General features: G+C 24.8%; 1 protein-coding gene across 1 annotated transcript in view; it reads right to left on the bottom strand.

Annotated features, from left to right (window-relative positions):
• The window catches only part of LOC145832057 (H(+)/Cl(-) exchange transporter 7-like), a 32,300-nt gene extending 12,772 nt beyond the window's left edge, over positions 1–19,528 (bottom strand). Inside the window, exons 1-14 of the mRNA XM_082939419.1 lie at positions 19,401–19,528; positions 18,980–19,162; positions 18,651–18,695; positions 18,284–18,352; positions 17,756–17,888; positions 14,799–14,908; positions 14,278–14,421; positions 13,054–13,189; positions 12,597–12,634; positions 12,338–12,406; positions 11,394–11,556; positions 10,706–10,902; positions 7,621–7,714; positions 6,491–6,567 (exon numbers count right to left, since the gene is read on the bottom strand). Of these exons, the coding sequence (XP_082795545.1) occupies positions 6,491–6,567; positions 7,621–7,714; positions 10,706–10,902; positions 11,394–11,556; positions 12,338–12,406; positions 12,597–12,634; positions 13,054–13,189; positions 14,278–14,421; positions 14,799–14,908; positions 17,756–17,888; positions 18,284–18,352; positions 18,651–18,695; positions 18,980–19,162; positions 19,401–19,505 (1,563 nt within the window). The 5' untranslated portion in view covers positions 19,506–19,528. The remainder of the gene's footprint in view (positions 1–6,490; positions 6,568–7,620; positions 7,715–10,705; positions 10,903–11,393; positions 11,557–12,337; positions 12,407–12,596; positions 12,635–13,053; positions 13,190–14,277; positions 14,422–14,798; positions 14,909–17,755; positions 17,889–18,283; positions 18,353–18,650; positions 18,696–18,979; positions 19,163–19,400) is intronic.
• Between the last annotated feature and the right edge of the window lie 1,248 nt (positions 19,529–20,776).

Raw genomic sequence — 20,776 nt, 5'->3', positions numbered from 1 at the left:
TTGTTTTAGTGATTATGTTAAGTATTGCTTGTTATTGTGATTATGTTAAGTATTGGTTGTTATTGTGATTATGTTAAGTATTGGTTGTTATGGTGATTATGTCAAGTATTGGTTGTTATTGTGATTATGCTAAGTATTGGTTGTTATTGTGATTATGTTAAGTATTGGTTGTTATTGTGGTTATGTTAAGTATTGGTTGTTATTGTGATTATGTTAAGTATTGGTTGTTATTGTGATTATGTTAAGTATTGGTTTTTATTGTGATTATGCTAAGTATTGGTTGTTATTGTGATTATGCTAAGTATTGGTTGTTATTGTGATTTTGTTAAGTATTGGTTGTTATTGTGATTATGTTAAGTATTGGTTGTTATTGTGACAATGTTAAGTATTGGTTGTTATTGTGATTATGTTAAGTATTGGTTGTTATTCTGATTATGTTAAGTATTGGTTGTTTTAGTGATTATGTTAAGTATTGCTTGTTATTGTGATTATGTTAAGTATTGGTTGTTATTGTGATTATGTTAAGTATTGGTTGTTATGGTGATTATGTCAAGTATTGGTTGTTATTGTGATTATGTTAAGTATTGGTTGTTATTGTGATTATGTTAAGTATTGGTTGTTATTGTGATAATGTTAAGTATTGGTTGTTATTTTGATTATGTTAAGTATTTGTTGTTATTGTGATAATGTTAAGTATTGGTTGGTATTGTTATTATGTTAAGTATTGGTTGTTATGTGATTATGTTAAGTATTGGTTGTTATTGTGATAATGTTAAGTTTTGGTTGTTATTGTGATTATGTTAAGTATTGGTTGTTGTTGTGGTTATGTTAAGTATTGGTTGTTATTGTGATAATGTTAAGTATTGGTTGTTATTGTGATTATGTTAAGTATTGGTTGTTATTGTGAATATGTTGAGTATTGGTTGTTATTGTGATAATGTTAAGTATTGGTTGTTATTGTGATTATGTTAAGTATTGGTTGTTATTGTGGTTATGTTAAGTATTGGTTGTTATAGTGATTATGCTAAGTATTGGTTGTTATTGTGATTATGTTAAGTATTGGTTGTTATTGTGATTATGTTAATTATTGGTTGTTATAGTGATTATATTAAGTATTGGTTGTTATTGTGATTATGTTAATTATTGGTTGTTATTGTGATTATATTAAGTATTGGTTGTTATTGTGATTATGTTAAGTATTGGTTGTTATTGTGATTATGTTAAGTATTAGTTGTTATTGTGATAATGTTGAGTATTGGTTGTTATTGTGATTATGTTAAGTATTAGTTGTTATTGTGATAATGTTGAGTATTGGTTGTTATTGTGATCATGTTAAGTATTGGTTGTTATTGTGATTATGTTAAGTATTGGTTATTATTGTGATTATGTTAAGTATTGGTTGTTATTGTGATTATGTTAAGTATTGGTTGTTGTTGTGATTATGCTAAGTATTGGTTGTTATTGTGATTATGTTAAGTATTGGTTGTTATTGTGATTATGTTGAGTATTGGTTGTTATTGTGATTATGCTAAGTATTGGTTGTTATTGTGATTATGTTAAGTATTGGTTGTTATTGTGATAATGTTAAGTATTGGTTGTTATTGTGATTATGTTAAGTATTGGTTGTTATTGTGATTATGATAAGTATTGGTTGTTATTGTGATTATGTTAAGTATTGGTTGTTATTGTGATTATGTTAAGTATTGTTTTTTATAGTGATTATATTAAGTATTGGTTATTATTGTGATTATATTGAGTATTGGTTGTTATTCTGATTATGTTAAGTATTGGTTGTTATTGTGATTATGTTAAGTATTGGTCCTTATTGTGATTATGTTAAGTATTGATTGTTGTTGTGATTATGTTGAGTATTGGTTGTTATTGTGATTATGTTAAGTATTGGTTGTTATTGTGATTTTGTTAAGTATTGGTTGTTATTGTGATAATGTTAAGTAACAGTTGTTATTGTGATTATGTTAAGTATTGGTTGTTATTGTGATTATGTTAAGTATTGGTTGTTATTGAGATTATGTTAAGTATTGGTTGTTATTGTGGTTATGTTAATTATTGGTTGTTATTGTGATTATGTTAAGTATTGGTTGTTATTGTGATTATGTTAAGTATTGGTTGTTATTGTAGTTATGTTAAGTATTGGTTGTTATTGTGATTATGCTAAGTATTGGTTGTTATTGTGATTATGTTAAGTATTGGTTGTTATTGTGATTATGTTAAGTATTGGTTGTTATTGTGATTTTGTTAAGTATTGGTTATTATTGTGATTATGTTAAGTATTGGTTGTTATTGTGATCATGTTAAGTATTGGTTGTTATTGTGATTATGTTAAGTATTGGTTGTTATTGTGATAATGTTAAGTATTGGTTGTTATTGTGGTTATGTTAAGTATTGGTTGTTATGGTGATTATGTTAAGTATTGGTTGTTATTGTGATTATGTTAAGTATTGGTTGTTATTGTGATTATGTTAAGTATTGGTTGTTATAGTGAATATGTTAAGTATTGGTTATTATTGTGATGATGTTAAGTATTGGTTGTTATTGTGATTATGTTAAGTATTGGTTGTTATTGTGATAATGTTAAGTATTGGTTGTTATTGTGATTATGTTAAGTATTGGTTGTTATTGTGATAATGTTAAGTATTGGTTGTTATTGTGATTATGTTAAGTATTGGCTGTTATTGTGATTATATTAAGTATTGGTTGTTATTGTGATTATGCTAAGTATTGGCTGTTATTGTGATAATGTTAAGTATTGGTTGTTATTGTGATTATGTTAAGTATTGGTTGTTATTTTTACAATGTTAAGTATTGGTTGTTATTGTTATTATATTAAGTATTGGTTGTTATTGTGATTATGTTAAGTATTTGTTGTTATTGTGATAATGTTAAGTATTGGTTGTTATTGTGATTATGTTAAGTATTGGTTGTTATTGTGATAATGTTAAGTATTGGTTGTTATTGTGATTATGCTAAGTATTGGTTGTTATTGTGATAATGTTAAGTATTGGTTGTTATTGTGATTATGTTAAGTATTGGTTGTTATTGTGATAATGTTAAGTATTAGTTGTTATTGTGATTATGCTAAGTATTGGTTTTTATTGTGATTATGTTAAGTATTGGTTGTTATTATGATTATGTTAAGTATTGGTTGTTATTGTGATTATGTTAAGTATTGGTTGTTATTATGTTGAGTATTGGTTGTTATTGAGACTATGTTAAGTATTGGTTGTTATTGTGATTATGTTAACTGTTGGTTGTTATTGAGACTATGTTAAGTATTGGTTGTTATTGAGATAATGTTAAGTATTGGTTGTTATTGTGATTATGTTAAGTATTGGTTGTTATTGTGATAATGTTAAGTATTGGTTGTTATTGTGATTATGTTAAGTATTGGTTGTAATTGTGGTTATGTTAAGTATTGGTTGTTATTGTGATAATGTTAAGTATTGGTTGTTATTGTGATTATGATAAGTATTGGTTGTTATTGTAATTATGTAAAGTATTGGTTGTAATTGTGATTATGTTAAGTATTGGTTGTTATTGTGATTATGTTAAGTATTGGTTGTTATTGTGATTATGTTAAGTATTGGTTGTTATTGTGGTTATGTTAAGTATTGGTTGTTATTGTGATTATGTTAAGTATTGGTTGTTATTGTGACTATGTTAAGTATTGGTTGACATTGTGATAATGTTAAGTATTGGTTGTTATTGTGATTATGTTAAGTATTGGTTGTTATTGTGATTATGTTAAGTATTGGTTGTTATTGCGATTATGTCAAGTATTGGTTGTTATTGTGATTATGTTAAGTATTGGTTGTTATTGTGATTATGTTAAGTATTGGTTGACATTGTGATAATGTTAAGTATTGGTTGTTATTGTGATTATGTTAAGTATTGGTTGTTATTGTGATTATGTTAAGTATTGGTTGTTATTGCGATTATGTCAAGTATTGGTTGTTGTTGTGATTATGTTAAGTATTGGTTGTTATTGTGGTCATGTTAAGTATTGGTTGTTATTGATTATGTTAAGTATTGGTTGTTATTGATTATGTTAAGTATTGGTTGTTATTGTGATTATGTTAAGTATTGGTTGTTATTGTGATTATGTTAAGTATTGGTTGTTATTGTGATTATGTTAAGTATTGGTTGTTGTTGTGATTATGTTAAGTATTGGTTGTTATTGTGATTATGTTAAGTATTGGTTGTTGTTGTGATTATGTTAAGTATTGGTTGTTATTGTGGTCATGTTAAGTATTGGTTGTTATTATTGTAATTTTGTTAAGTATTGGTTGTTATTGTGGTTATGTTAAGTATTGGTTGTTATGGTGATTATGTTGAGTATTGGTTGTTATTGTGATTATCTTCAGTATTGGTAGTTATTGTGATTATGTTGAGTATTAGTTATTATTGTGATTATGTTAAGTATTGGTTTTTATTGTGATTATGTTAAGTATTGTTTGTTATTATGATTATGTTAAGTATTGGTTGTTATTGTGATTATGTTAAGTATTGGTTGTTATGGTGATAATGCTAAGTATTGGTTGTTATTGTGATTATGTTAAGTATTGGTTGTTATTGTGATTATGTTAAGTATTGGTTATTATTGTAATTATGTTAAGTATTGGTTGTTATTGTGATTATGTTAAGTATTGGTTGTTATTGTGATTATGTTAAGTATTGGTTGTTACTGTGATTATGTTAAGTATTGGTTGTTATTGTGGTTATGTTAAGTATTGGTTGTTGTTGTGATTATGTTAAGTATTGGTTGTTATTGTGGTTATGTTAAGTATTGGTTGTAATTGTGATTATGTTAAGTATTGGTTGTTATTGTGATTATGTTAAGTATTGGTTGTTATTGTGATTATGTTAAGTATTGGTTGTTATAGTGATAATGTTAAGCATTGGTTGTTGTTGTGTTTATGTTAAGTATTGGTTGTTATTGTGATAATGTTAAGTATTGGTTGTTATTGTGATTATGTTAAGTATTGGTTGTTATTGTGATTATGTTTAGTATTGGTTGTTATTGTGATTATGTTAAGTATTGGTTATTATTGTAATTATGTTAAGTATTGGTTGTTATTGTGATTATGTTAAGCATTGGTTGTTGTTGTGTTTATGTTAAGTATTGGTTGTTATTGTGATAATGTTAAGTATTGGTTGTTATTGTGATTATGTTAAGTATTGGTTGTTATGGTGATAATGCTAAGTATTGGTTGTTATTGTGATTATGTTAAGTATTGGTTGTTATTGTGATTATGTTAAGTATTGGTTATTATTGTAATTATGTTAAGTATTGGTTGTTATTGTGATTATGTTAAGTATTGGTTGTTATTGTGATTATGTTAAGTATTGGTTGTTACTGTGATTATGTTAAGTATTGGTTGTTATTGTGGTTATGTTAAGTATTGGTTGTTGTTGTGATTATGTTAAGTATTGGTTGTTATTGTGGTTATGTTAAGTATTGGTTGTAATTGTGATTATGTTAAGTATTGGTTGTTATAGTGATAATGTTAAGTATTGGTTGTTATGGTGATTGTGTTAAGTATTGGTTGTTATTGTGATTATGTCAAGTATTGGTTGTTATTGTGATTATGTTAAGTATTGGTTGTTATTGTGATTATGTTTAGTATTGGTTGTTATAGTGATAATGTTAAGCATTGGTTCTTATAAGAGCTAGATAAAAAGAGTTCTTACGGGTACCTGAAATATCTTTATAGTAATTTCTAAGAATAACTAAATAATATTTTTATCTTTTAGATGTTCTTTAAACAACAAGAGTTCTACGCGTTGGATAATTTTATTTAACATTGTTTTTCACCTTTTCTGATAGAACTTATTTTTTTGATTTTATATTATGTAAAAAAAAACCTTTATAACAAACCATAAAAAAACAACTTGAGAAGTTTATGTAAAGTGTATATGTTCTTCAAAGAACAAAAGCTCACAATCAAAAAATACTTTACATAGTACATATTTAAAATCAACATAGTACTAGGTTTTTAAGTGATTTTTGTCGAATTCCAGGTTTTTTTCAAATTTTTTCAAATGATTCCAAGTTATTCCAGTTTTTTTTTCCTAAACTGTCAAACTTCAGCTTTTTAACGACCCATTATATACTTAAAATCAACATAGTGATATTGCAAAAACTATATTTACTAAACGCTTTAACTTGTATTGCTATGAGTTGTATTTTATTTACTCGTGTAGCTTAATTGTACAAAGCATTCTAAATAAAAATATATTTATTACTGGAAAACGTACAATTTACATATAGCTTTTTATTTTGTTTTCGCTTTAAGTTAGCCATAAGTCAAATACCAAAACAAAGTTTTTTTGTAAACTTTATAATCCTTGTACTTTACAAAACAAATTTTATGGTCAAAAAAAAGAGAACTTGCTACAAATATCTTTCAATACTATTTAAGATATACCAACATAAAAAATATAAAAAGATTTATTAATAACAAATACTTACTTTTAAACCGTAGGTCCAAACGGCCATACAGAAATAAACAATTGCAAAATATGATATTGTAGCTGGTCCATAAGCACCTACAAGTATGAAAGAAAAACTTAAAAATAAGTAATTTAAACATTATAAAAAAACAATTTCAAAATATGATATTGTTGTTGGTCCATATGCACCTATAAGTATGATAGAAAAACTTAAAAATAAGTAATTTAAACATTTGAAAATAAACGATTGCAAAATATTATAATGTAGTCGGTCCATAAGAACGTAACTAAAACATTAGAGTCAATTGATTTTTTTAAACATGTTTTTTTTATAAATTGTTGAAGGTTAATAGGCACATGCAAGTATTTAAAAGAAACACATATTTTATAACAAATTTAACAAAAAATAACCAATTATGTTCACAAAAAGTATATAAAAATACAGATAAATGAAAATTATACTGTTGAAATAATTATAGAAAACCTACAAATGTAGTATAAAATAATTATGAATCCTTGTAAAACAATTAAATTAACATTAAATGTATAAAATATAAATTAAATATAATTTAAATATATATTTATTAAATATATAATTAAATATATAATACATAATATTTAATGTATAAAATACCTGAGGCTATAAGTAGTTTTATTTTGTAAATAAAGTAATTACATTTGAAACCACATAAGCCTTACACGTAAAAATAAACAAGTTTTATATAAGTACTTGTAATTTATGAATATACACATAATATTAAAGTTTGTTTTATACACAGTATCACTATACAACCAGTTATAAACAATCTAGCCAAAAAAGTTACTGTATATAGAAAAATTATATTTCTACTATAAAATTTTTGATAGTTAATTAGGCAGATCAAAATAAAAAGTTAGTGCTTGATAAAAAATAAAATTAAAAGAGTACAAAAACTATTTTAAGAACAGCTAAAATTTATAGAACTCTTAGAAAATACTATTTTTAAATTGTTTAACTTAATTGTGATATATAAATTAATTCATTATCGTAAGGACTTAAATGCACACACTGTTTTTACATTTATTGAAAAATTATAAACTTTACCAATATAAAAGTTTTAATTTTATATTTGATTAAGTTTTTTTAAACTACAAACTTTCTAAAATTACCTTGCGGATCATGGAAAACACTTTTGAGAGCTTTTTCTGGAGTTGAGAAAAATAAAGTTGCCATTACATTGTATTGTCCGTCATGGCAATAAAACTGTAAAAAAATATAAATAAATAATAAATAAATATATTGATATTATCTATTTTTCTGGAGTTGAGAAAAATAAAATGGCCATGACATTGTATTGTCCGTCGTGGCAATAAAACTGTAAATATATAAATAAATAAAAAATAAACATTTTAATATTATCTATTTTTCTGGAGATGAAAAATAAAGTGGCCATAACATTGTATTGTCCATCGTAACAATAAAACTGTGAAAATATATAAATAAATAAAAAATAAATATATTAATATTATATTTTCTGGAGTTGAGAAAAATAAAGTTGCCATTACATTGTATTGTCCGTCATGGCAATAAAACTGTAAAATATATAAATAAATAATTAATAAACATATTAATATTATTTATTTTTCTGGAGATGAAAAATAAAGTGGCCATAACATTGTATTGTCCATCGTGACAATAAAACTGTGAAAATATATAAATAAATAAAAAATAAATATATTAATATTATATTTTCTGGAGTTGAGAAAAATAAAGTTGCCATTACATTGTATTGTCCGTCATGGCAATAAAACTGTAAAATATATAAATAAATAATAAATAAACATATTAATATTATCTATTTTTCTGGAGATGAAAAATAAAGTGGCCATAACATTGTATTGTCCATCGTGACAATAAAACTGTGAAAATATATAAATAAATAAAAAATAAATATATTATTATTATATTTTCTGGAGTTGAGAAAAATAAAGTTGCCATTACATTGTATTGTCCGTCGTGGCAATAAAACTGGAAAAATATATAAATAATAAATAAATATATTAATATCATCTTTTTTTCTGAAGTTAATAAAAATAAAGTGGCCATTACATTGTATTGACCATAATGCGAATAAAACTGTAAAATATATAATTAAAATTAATTAAATATTTTAGAGATATATTAAAAAAAAAATAAAAGTTATTATTGCATTATACGGTCAAGTGTCCATTGTGGCAATAAAGTTGTACAAATAAATAATAAACATAACATGTTTTATTTTTCTTCATTATGACACTTAAATTGTTCATTAAAAAAATTACAGTAACATAATTTATTGAAAAAGTATTAAAACTGCTTGTTTATTTATAAATTCATAATTTTGGAAATTTACTGTACGAAGTATTAAACCTTTTTATTTTTAAAAGCTTAAGGCATTTAAAAAATATTTTGTTTTAATCGTGACAATGTGTTTATTAAAATTGTCAACCATGAATTTCGGCATTCATTTGATTGACATAATCACATAATCACACGTATTAACCATGTTTTAAATTAAAATTATGATGTAAAGAGAAGAAAAGCCCTAAAAGTGTAAGTGTTTTTATAATATATGTAAATATATATAAAATGTGTTTTAATCGCTTACAAGTAAAATCTTCATAAGAATATATAAAACTCTATTGTTTTAAAACTTTAACAGTTTTTTTTTTTATCTTAGTTGAAAATACACATTTGCAAAATTTTGCTTTATAACTTAACCACAAAAATTAATTTCTCACTACAATTCCGGAAGTTTAAAAACTGCACATTTCAATTTTATCATTAATTTTAATTTTTATAAACATTGAGTAGCTTATAAAACTCAATAGAAAACTATTTAATTAGGAAAACTGTATAAGTGAAAACAAAACACTTTAAAACCGTTTAAAACTTAACCTTTTTTTTGAAGTTCAAATACTGTAAGTTTATATTTTATCATGAATTTTACTTTTTGAATGAACATTAGCTGCTTTAGAACATTCAGTATAAATATATTTATTTAGAAACAACAGATAAATTTAAAAAAAACTTAAAAATCATTTTAAAACCATTTGAAACTTATTCATTTTACATGTCTTAAACGTCATGATTTTTAATTAAAAACACGTTTTGGTAATAAATTTTTATAAACATAATAAACTTTGTAACACGTTTTTAATTTAAATTTAATGCTTAAAATAACAGTGACAGTCAAGTACATCTAAGTAGGTCATTTATTTTTACTTATAATTAAAAATAATCTAATAAACTAGTTTATTAGGATATCTTAATTTAAAAATGTTGAACAATTAAGTTTTAACTATTGGTTAAAAAAATTAAAACTTATTGTTCAACAATTAATTCAAATTAAAAAGTGCTTTATAAAAACTAGTTTTTTAATTTTAGTAGGTTCTTTAAACCTTTAAAGTTAAAAAACTGATAAGAAAAATTATATTTTTTTACGGTTCAACAAGTCTGTTAATAAAACAATGTTTCACTCGTTTATTAAAAAATGATGAGATTATAAGCTATAATAAATATGTAAATATTAATCTACTCAATAAGATTTAGATAACTGATTGTATCATTAGTAAACTATCTTTAGTAAATGAGTGAAGTATTACATCTAGCAGCAATAAACATTTATAAAACAAAATGAAACAAAAAAAAAATGCAAATAAGCATCCAGACCTTTACCAAAAGGTCTTTGTCAGCAGCAATAGACATCGAATAAATAAATTGAATTATAAGTATAATAAACAAACATATGTATTAATACTTAAGATTCAAACAAAAAAAAAAGTTAACTAGAAATAAGAAGTTTAAAAGGTTAGATCATATCAATTCGATCATCACTGATCAACTCCAGCAAACGGTTGCTTCATGATTGCATGTATAAACCGTTCGTAGACTGAAGACTGGAAGTTTTTGGATTAAAGCTGACTTATGAGGACGAAACTGGTATCAGTATACTGAAAGCTTGTGATCTGATGATCGAATTGATATGATCTAACCTTGTAAACTTGAGCTTGTCTCACGGCATACGAAAGTCTTTAATCTACAGCTTCGGTTCTGTATACTTTCGCAAATGTTTTTGTAGAAATAATAAACAGTTAAATACAAACTTGCAAGTAAGCGTCAGGGTCAATACCGAGCGGTCTGCACTCGGAACCGATGAACATGGACAGTAAATAAATAAAATAAATAAATAATAAATAAAAAACAAATACAAACTTGCAAGTAAGCGTCAGGGTCAATACCGAGCGGTCTGCACTCGGAACCGATGAACATGGACAGGAAAGCGACGCATCCGCACACCAGGTTCACTATCACCACCTCTATGACGTCATCACGCTTATGACGTATGTGCTTGTGACGAAACAAAGTTATCTGCTTGTTGATTGCCACGAACAAAACTCCGAACACCGAACCTGAGAGATGAATTTGTTTTGAATGTTTGTTGTTTGAACTTTTAAACTAAATGCAAGTTAAGAAATAATTTGATACTAACTAAGTACTAAATTGAAACTTGATATGTGAAAATGTATTTAAATTTTATTATTATTATTATTTATAAAACACAGCTACAAAGTACAACTCATCATTAAATTATGTTTATTTTTTAATTAATTTCAAATTTTTGAGCTTTAACTGTGCAACTTCGTTATTGTTGAAATTTTAGTTGTACAAATAGGGATTAAACTATCGATCAACCAATGCAAGCCACAATAATGAATAAAAATATAAGACCTTGATAAGACCAATTAAAATAAATAAGTTTAAACACTATTAATATTAATAATAAAATGAATACAAACCTATGCACGTCATGAGTCTGAATATAAAAAGTTCAAATCCCTCATAATAGTTATCACAAATTAATTAATTAATTAAAAATAAAAAAATATATATAACTACTTACCTATGCATGCCATGAATATGAAAATGAAAAGTTCGAATCCCTCATACGATCCTTTGAAAGCTCCGAAATTGAGAAGACCGGGATTGGCAAGGTCACCTGACGTTCCTTTGTATATTGACATCAAAACATTAAGAGTGTATGAAGATACAGTAGATGCTACAAACTGTAAATTATGTATCTTATTTTTATTTAGCTTTTACTTTGTATTGAGTTTTAGGTTGTAAACCTATCAGTTAATTCAAAAACTGTACCTACAGATTTGTTAGTCAATTAGATAAGAGAAATACAAGATTAAAATGCATAATGTAACTCACACAATTTCATTACAAGTTACAAACTACATTTTAAATTTCTTACAGTTATAACTGAGAAAAGTCAGTTTATTCATAAAAAAAATCATAATTATACTATCCTTTACAGAATAAGCTTATAATATTTTTATAAAAGTTTTAAAAATCTTAGTTTTTATAATGTATTCTAGAAACATTATTGTAACAATTTTGTAAATTTGTGTTATTACTCATGGTTCTCAAATTACAGGTAGATACTTTTAAAAAATGTTGATACTAATGTTCCTGTCTTTATTGAAACTAACAGTTCTCAATGTAACAGATAGATTCCAAAACTTCTTAATTTTTATTTACAATAATATATTTCAAACTAAAAGTTCTTTCCTTGTATATACAACAAGTTTTTGATATTTCTTATTGACATGTACTTTCAAACTTACAGTCCTCAAAGTAACAGGAAGGTTCCAAAAAAATTTCTATTTTTTTTTAAATGATATATTTCAAACTTACAGTCCTCAAGGTTACAGGAAGGTCTCAAAAACTTTTTAATTTTATATTTTAATAATTTATTTCAAACTTACAGTCCTCAAAGTAACAGGAAGGTTCCAAAAAAATTTCTATTTTATATTTTTTAATTACATATCTTAAACTTACAGTTCTTAGTGTAACTGGTAGATTCCAAAAACTTGCTGCTTCCTCCAAACTGAAAAGCACCCCGCCTACCTAGGAAAAAAATTTTATTTATGTCAACAAATACCTAAATATTTATAAAAATTTGTTTTGAAAGTCAGAAAGTGTTTATCAACGTTTAGATCAAAATAAGACTCATTTAAACAATACAACATCTATAATAAATGATTAAACATTTGATTGTTTTAAAAATGAAAAAATTAATGAAAGTATTTTAACTAACCGGAGCTCCGAAAGCTGCTGAAACTCCAGCGGCAGCACCTGTGAAAAAAAAAAAATTTTAAATAAGTATAATAATAACTGTTGTTACACATAATTAATATAAAAATACTGTAAAAATGTTCATTTACTTGTTGTTGTGCTTTATTGTTTATCAAAACAGTTTTCGCTCGTATTTTATTTTTTACACTTGGGGTTTGAATACTACATGAGCTTAAATAAACTCAAAAACACTTACAAATATATTAAAACGCACTAAGTATTAAACTTAAAGCTTCTGTATTTGTATGTATCTTATTAATTTGTCATTTTGAAACATCAAAGGTTCATATTTTTGCATTTTTCCAAAACTGCTTGAAAAATACTTTGATATAAAGAATTATGTACAAACATTAAATTAAATCAAAATCAAAACTGTTGCTCATATAAAAATCTGTTTCTCCTCATTACAACAAACAAACCAGCGCAGACGAAGTCCCTCTTTTCTCGATCGTTCCTGAAGAATTCGAAGAACGAAGTATTTATTTTGAACGCCAAGCTCCTCCCCTGGGAAATCCCCGCCGCCAAAACCGCACCCGCGTGGACCATGGGGCCTTCCTGGAAATTAAAAAAAAATGTTGAAAATTTAGAGTTTAATAATGAACTTATACAAAACTTATCTATTCCTTGGGTCCTTCTATAATCTATGGGTCTTTCCTTGATATTAAAAAATAATAATGTATGTATTCTAGTTTTACTTTTTCTAATATATCATATAATACATTCTATCTACTATTTGAGTTTCATATTGCTACTTGAAACTAATACTTAAATTACACTAAATTATTTATTACATATAAATGTTGATAAAACATTTATCATTTAAGCTCCTGTGTAGGCCATCAGTCCTTTCTATGAAAAATGTATATGTAAAATGAACTTATTATGTATTTTATCATATACTTTTGTCTGCTATTTTGTATATACGTTTTGGAACTTCTGCGTGCATCAAAATAGTTCCAAGGAAACAATTAAGAATTTTTTATAAGTTGTTGCGAGTTAAGTTGACCCTTCCTGAAAACTAAAAAGTCAGCATACATAGTAATTGCAGGCCCACCGTGGGAAAAACACAAGTACTGTTTATAAAATATTAAAAATGTATAAATCATACATTTTTCCTCTTGTGTGAACCATTTACCCTTCCTGAGGAAAATTTCAATTTTAGTTATTAACAAGGATAACAATCAGTTTCAACCAACATAGTTGCCATTTGGTCAAAACATTTTGTAGTCAATTGTAAACTTACATGTCAAAGCAAAGCTGTTATAAATGAATTTATAAACTTAATTAAAATCTTAAAATTCCAAATTTCTTGTACTTCATTTGTCTAGCTATATCAGGGTTTCTAAAAGTGGGCGATGTCAAACAAATAGGGATATTTTTTGGTTTCTACCAATTATGAAAATAAGTTTGGGAAACACTTAGTTAGACTATACCATGAAAAAATAAGAGTATAAATATTTATTTACAGCTATTGCTGCAAGACAAACTTAAATAATAGCTACAAACTTGTATATACAAGTCTAATATTGATCAAATATTTTTTTAAATATACTTTTCACTAGCTAATCCTCCGCACACAGTAGCAATAATCCTGAAAACTTTAGTTATAAAAATAATAAATAAAATATATGTAATTTACTAACTTTTCCACTAGCTAATCCTCCGCACACAGTAGCAATCACTCCGAAAACTTTTGTTATAAAAGCCCAAGCTCGCATAACTCCGGGAACTTTAACTCCGTTCAGAAACAATTTGATCTGAGGAATACCGCTACCGGCAGCTACTGGCTGTGAAATATTACATTAACAAAAAACATATATATTCATTTAATTTTAATTATTTATTATCAAATATAATACAATTCTTAAGCAATTTTGGAAGGAATACCACTACCAGCTGCTATGGGGTTGAAATAAACGTTAGTTTTACTTTTCAATATTTTGATGGAGAAAATTGATTTTAAAGCAATTAAAGAGTACATTCACTTTAATATTAAAACAGTTATGATTTATATACTTACTTTAATGAGATAAAATACATATCAGTTTATTTCGACTACAAAACTTTAAATTGAAACCATAAAATTATAACTTAGTTTTAATTGTTCATAAGCTAGTATACTTTTACACTGAAAGTCATAAACTAATGAATCGTATAAACTAACCGAAACATATACAGTCAAAAGTGCTGCCACTAAAATTAGTGAAGTGTTGAATAAAAGTAGCAATATCATTGGTTTGTACATACAAGACTCCCTGACACATTGTTCAATCACTGTAAAAATATTTTACTTATTTTAATAATTTATTATAAGCAATAACATTATTGGTTTGTACATAAAATATTATGTGACCTCAATAGGTTCTTTATGGAAGGTGCAAACCAGGGACGTAGCTTTGTAGGTTTCTGCAAATTTACAGAAACGTATACTTATGTGCAAAAAAACTTGCTTTTATTTCAGCTTGAAAAGACTCTGCTTTCTTAGCTTTTAGTATTCATTTACGCTTAGTTATGCAGTTCTGAGAGATAATTTTGACATATATGTACTCTTTAGCATTTTTAGTGTTGTAAAAAATTGAACGAATTAAATACATCCGAATTGTAACATTTAGGGCGTTAAAGCTTTATTTTGTCAAAAAGCTGCAATGCAAAATTGATTCTAAAGGAAGCTGTAGCTTCAAAAATCAAAATCATACAATTTTATGTTACAAAAATATGCATAACTTGTTGTTACTATTGACTACGTTAAATGTTTGATTTTCTAAACAGTATAAGTGTTTATGAGTTAAATGGTGATTTTTTATACTTATTTTTAATGAAGGGTAGGACTGTTTAACTTTTTATGGGTAGTTTTAAGTATTGGGTACTTTTAATTGCCTCAATTTTGCAAAAAAAAAAGTACCCAATATTTTGATAATTTCATTAACTTTACTTTGGGTAATTATTAAGGTTAAACTTTGTAAAAAAAATAAATTTGCTGTCTAGGCCTATGATAAATTCACTTTGTTTATTTTTCTAAATATAAAAATAAATGTATCTGAAATAAAACAATACTAAACATTTCACTATGTTAACAAAATTAAGGAAATATGATTTTCAATCTTGATATTTTTTGTGTAAGTTACAATTTTAAATTCAACCACAAATTAAGCTATTGACTTTAAAAATTTTTCTTTAATAGATTATTGATGACTTTAAGTTATCATATTTTATAAAAATTTCATTATTTTACATGTAGAAGTAGTTTAAAAATTACAGATTTCTTGATAATTTTTTTTAACACTAGATTTTTTCAAACTTTTTAATTTCAAAAGTTCAAGTTTTTTTCCAGTTTTTGTTTAAACTGTCAAGTTCCTGGATTCCAGGTGTTTTGGCAATTCTTCTCAAATTTTAAGGAAGTATTCCTTTCAATATTTAAAAAATAGTAAAAGATGACAATTAAAACCTACTTTACTCTCCTATTTTAATGTTTTATATAAAAAATTTGTTTTGGTATAAAAAATCTGTATAAAGATACTTGTAGTTTAAATTAAATTTCATAAAGTGACATCAACTTGTAATAAAAGTGATCTACACCCTCCCTGTACCCAAGGTGGCTCCTAAACTTTTTTTGAAACTTCTTTCAATTTTTCAAAATTTTATATATTTTTTTAAACTCAAGTCTTATTTACTTTTCTAGACAAAATAAGTTATCAGAATTTTAAGTCATTCTAGGATTTTATATGATATTCCAAGATTCCCATAAACATTTAGGTTTGATGGCCACCCTGTTAACTTTATTTCAAACTATAAAAAGGTAGCTTTTATTGAAGTACATTACTCATGTATAATTAGTTCAAAATTTTTTATGAATTAAATTCATCAATAAACAATAAAAGAAAAACTTTTTAAATCATCTTTTTTAATTTGTGTTTGAATTTAAAATTGTAACTTTATGTTAACAAAAAATATTACCATAATTTTGTTAACGTAGGGAAATGTTTAGTATTATTCTATTGTTTTATTTCAGATATGATTATTTTCATATTTTAGAAAATTAAAAAAGTGAATTTGTCCTAGGCTTAGACAGCAATTTTGTTTTTTTTTACAAGTTTAAGCTTCAAAACTACCCAAAGTAAAGTTAAATGACGTCATCAAAATATTTGGCACTTTTTTTTTTTGCAAATTTGCTGCAATTGAAAGTACCCAATATTTAAAACTACCTATAAAAATTCCTACCGTTTTATGAATGTTTTCTTGGTTTACACAAGTGGCAAGACATAAAGAGTCATAGGGGGTGTGAAGCAAATTAAACTGCCTTGTATACAGTTATCAGTCATACCTGAACATTCCATTTTTGATGTATTAACATAACTGCATTTTTTCAGATTGAATTCAATAACATAAGAGGAAGCTTAAATTGCTGTGTTCCCGCTAGGACGTTATCACAAGTTATTTCAGATGTTTTAATTTTTGCAGATTCGTAACTTTTTTGAGCTAGCTACGTCCCTGGTGCAAACTAAAAACACAAAAAATGACCATTTCACTAAAAATTTATCTCCTCCTTTATTTTTTAAGAAATTTTCTTCAAATTTTTACAGAAAAAGTATTAATAAATTTTAAAAAGATTGAATGGACAAATTTCTTTAATTTTGAATAATATTTTTTTATTAAAAACACCACCTATTTTATTTATATTACCACCTAAAGTTTTATTTTTAAGTACTTTTTAAATTTCAACATTTAAAGTCTTTTAAACTATAAAAGAAACATTTCCTGAAAGTTTGAGATCTCTAGCTCAAAAAATGAAGGAAAAGAAATATTTTTAAAGATTTTTTAAATTTCGAGAAAATTGACCCCAAAAAATTTACAGTCCATACATTAGTATCGGAAATTTTTTTAAAATTACAGTATATCAAAAATTAAATTCTATAAAAACTGGCTTATAGTTTGTACTTTAAGCTTTTATATAAGACCCAATGTCATTTTTAGTATAAAAACAAAAATGTCAAACCCCCCTTTGCCCTTAAATTAATTTAAATTTTTGGATAAAAATATACAAACTTTGAGCAATGTTTTAAATTTTCCAATTAATTCAGTTGCAAGGATATAAACATATTAAATTTAAATAAAAATACGAACTTGGAGCGATGACAATTGTTTTAAAACTTCCAATTAGTTCAATAGCAAGATTCACAATGACAGCAGTGACTCCGGTTGCCATCCCAATCAACAAACAAACGAACCACCGCTGCATTTCCTGAGAACTGAAACTCTGTAAAGTTGTTTAAATAAGTATAATAAATGCATTTAAAATTTTGAAGTTTAATTCTTTGTTCAACCATTACCATGTCTGTTTTTTTATTTGTTTATCCTGTTGAGTTATTTAAATAAACATCATAAATGTTCAAACCGGTTTTTTAAAGTTATAAACTCACAAAATTTTGTTTTTTGACAATTGTGTCTTTTTTTATACATATTTTTTAGCATATTTAGTGCTACAAATAAAAATTTTACTATTTCACTTAAATAGCTGAACCTCAAAAATTTAAGAAAAATTTTACATTACAGAAAATAAAAAATCAAAACGTGTAAACCACACAGTTTTATTACATTGATTATTTAGTTTGCACTAATTTTTGAGCAGACAAAAATTAAACAAATGCCAACTTGTTTAAAATAGAGACGTTCTATCTCATCTTGGTGCAGTTGATTTTCATTCGCATCATAGTTTAAACTCTATAAAGATATTAAGTTTGACTAACAACTACTAAAAAATTGACTGTAAGTAGTTTTTAATAAAATGTCAGTTAATCTAATAATTGCTTATATAAGAAAACTGATTAAACTGTTGTTAATATTTGTTTTTATTTTTTCAAATACTTTAGTGTTAATTCCCTTGATATACTAATCACAGGAAAAAATATACAACTTTGAAACATTTTATAAAAAAATTATATTTTAAACATAAGCTGTTACATTTTAAAAAATAAATAAATAAGGAGAAATTTAAAAAATAATAATAATGAAGACTAACTTGGCATGAGTCAGCATTATTCTTTCTTTTAATGTTTTCTAACACCTGAAAATAAAAAAAACAAAAATAATTTGAGAAAGTAGTAAAAAAATGTACAAAACATAAAAAACAAGTTTACATTTATTGAAAAACTAAATAAATTTTAATTAGACAAATAAAAAACAAAATCAGATTAACAAATCTTATTAAAGTTCTTTTAGGAGTCTAATAATAATTTGTATGATACTAACATAAATAAGTATTTTAAAATATATGCAAACATTTCAAATAAGTTTAATTATAAAATACTTTTTAAGCTTGTCATATATTTTTTTTTTACTTTTATTAACCTGTTCTGTAAGTTCCTCATCACAAATGCCTCTTTTCTCATGATTATTACTAGCAAAAAAGTCATTTTTAATATCATAATCATCTCTTGAAGAAAATACTCCATACTTGCTGATTGATTTGTTTTGCTTTCTTTTTGAAACTGGTGAGTTTTGGGCGGAACAAAATTTTCTGAACTTGTTATTCTGTTAAATGTTTATACAAAACTTACAAAATAAACTCTAAATTAAAAAAAAAACTATTATTGTTCTTTAAAAAACTGTACCATCTGCTAAAATAGATTTTTAGCAGCAATTTATATAAAATAAATAGTTAATTATTAGTCATTAGTACAAAAGATAGTTATATAATTTAAATATTAACAATTTTAAAATATTGTTTTTAAAATTGTATTTAATAACGATTTGATTAAAAAAAACTTACTGTATTATTTGGTCTAGGATCATAAGAAGAGGATATATTAGGTGTTTCATTTGGTGGTAATAAATAATCTTTTTCATCTACTACTTTGAATGGTTCTTCATCCATATTTTAATCAAAAAAAAAATAACTGAACATAAGTTTTTGGAGATATATTATTTTTAAATTATTAATTTAAAGCATTAAAAATTACTATATAGGTTTTTTACTCACATCTTGATTATTTTCAAAATATTTGTGACTAAATTTACTAATAAAATATATGTGTATTTTTTTTACTTTTTTTTCACTAAAAATTTATCTCCTTCATTTGAAAAGCAATATAATTAAAATACTCAGGAAATGTACTTTTAAAAATTACAAACAATTTGTAAGGAAGCAGATTTTTGAAAAAAGGCATAAAAAAGACTTATGACTAATTTTTTTTTAAGTCAACTTTTTTTGTTTGGTTTTCATAACTTTTTTTTTACAAAGAAATTTTTTACTTGTTTCTTACAAGTTGTTTAAAACTTACTAAAGATTACTATGAAAAAGTTTTAAAACAATTGCTCAAAAACAGAAGGATAGATTTTTAGTAAAATAGTCTATTTTTGGTCCCTCCCAGGAACCTATTGATGCTTTAACTTTGATTGCTTGTATCTCAAAAGTTACTTTGAATTTTAACAAGCAGTAAAAAGTAACACACACATAGCTTATCTTATTATGTTAAAGATAAAACTAAACTTGAAAAAAAAATTGTTTAAATTTCCAAGCTTTTTCCAAAATTTCTCATATTTAAGGGTTTTTTGCCTAAATTATAACATTCCAGGCTTTTTGACTAGCCTAATGTTAAAAAAAAGTTTATTTTTGTTTTATTTTGCTCATTTAAAAAACAACATTAAAGGGTAGGCAAAATTACACATAATAAAATTTACTTATTAGATCCTAAAGGCCTTTATTTTTGCAAAGGAAAAGAACTGTAAAGTATAATATTTGGTATTTTTATAATAAAAAATAAATTGTGATGATGTTAAGATTTTAATTTGTTTAGTTTTATCCAAATGATGTGCCAACAATATGATTTGATAATGAAAGAACAAAAAACAGTATAACTTAAAGTTTATAACAAATTATTGCAACTAAAGATTTTAGTTTTTTAAAAACTTATTTAAAGGGAAAAAACATAAGTCTCACTCTTCTTTTTACAATGATTTGCATTTTTTGAAAATTGAGTTATATTTTTTAGAAAGCCAATAAATAAACTTTATAAATAATAATATAATTTAGTGATGAACTTGTAGTTAAGTATTAGTTAAAGTATAATATTAAGTTATCTTAATCTTATTGTTGCTTAGTTCAGTTAAGGAAAGAATCTTTAAGTTTTGCAATAGTTTTTGTAT

The sequence above is a fragment of the Thalia democratica genome, chromosome 3 (assembly GCF_965202585.1).
Source record: "Thalia democratica chromosome 3, ktThaDemo2.hap1.1, whole genome shotgun sequence".
Classification (NCBI taxonomy): Eukaryota; Metazoa; Chordata; class Thaliacea; order Salpida; family Salpidae; genus Thalia; species Thalia democratica.
This window is presented reverse-complemented; position numbering and strand designations above follow the sequence as displayed.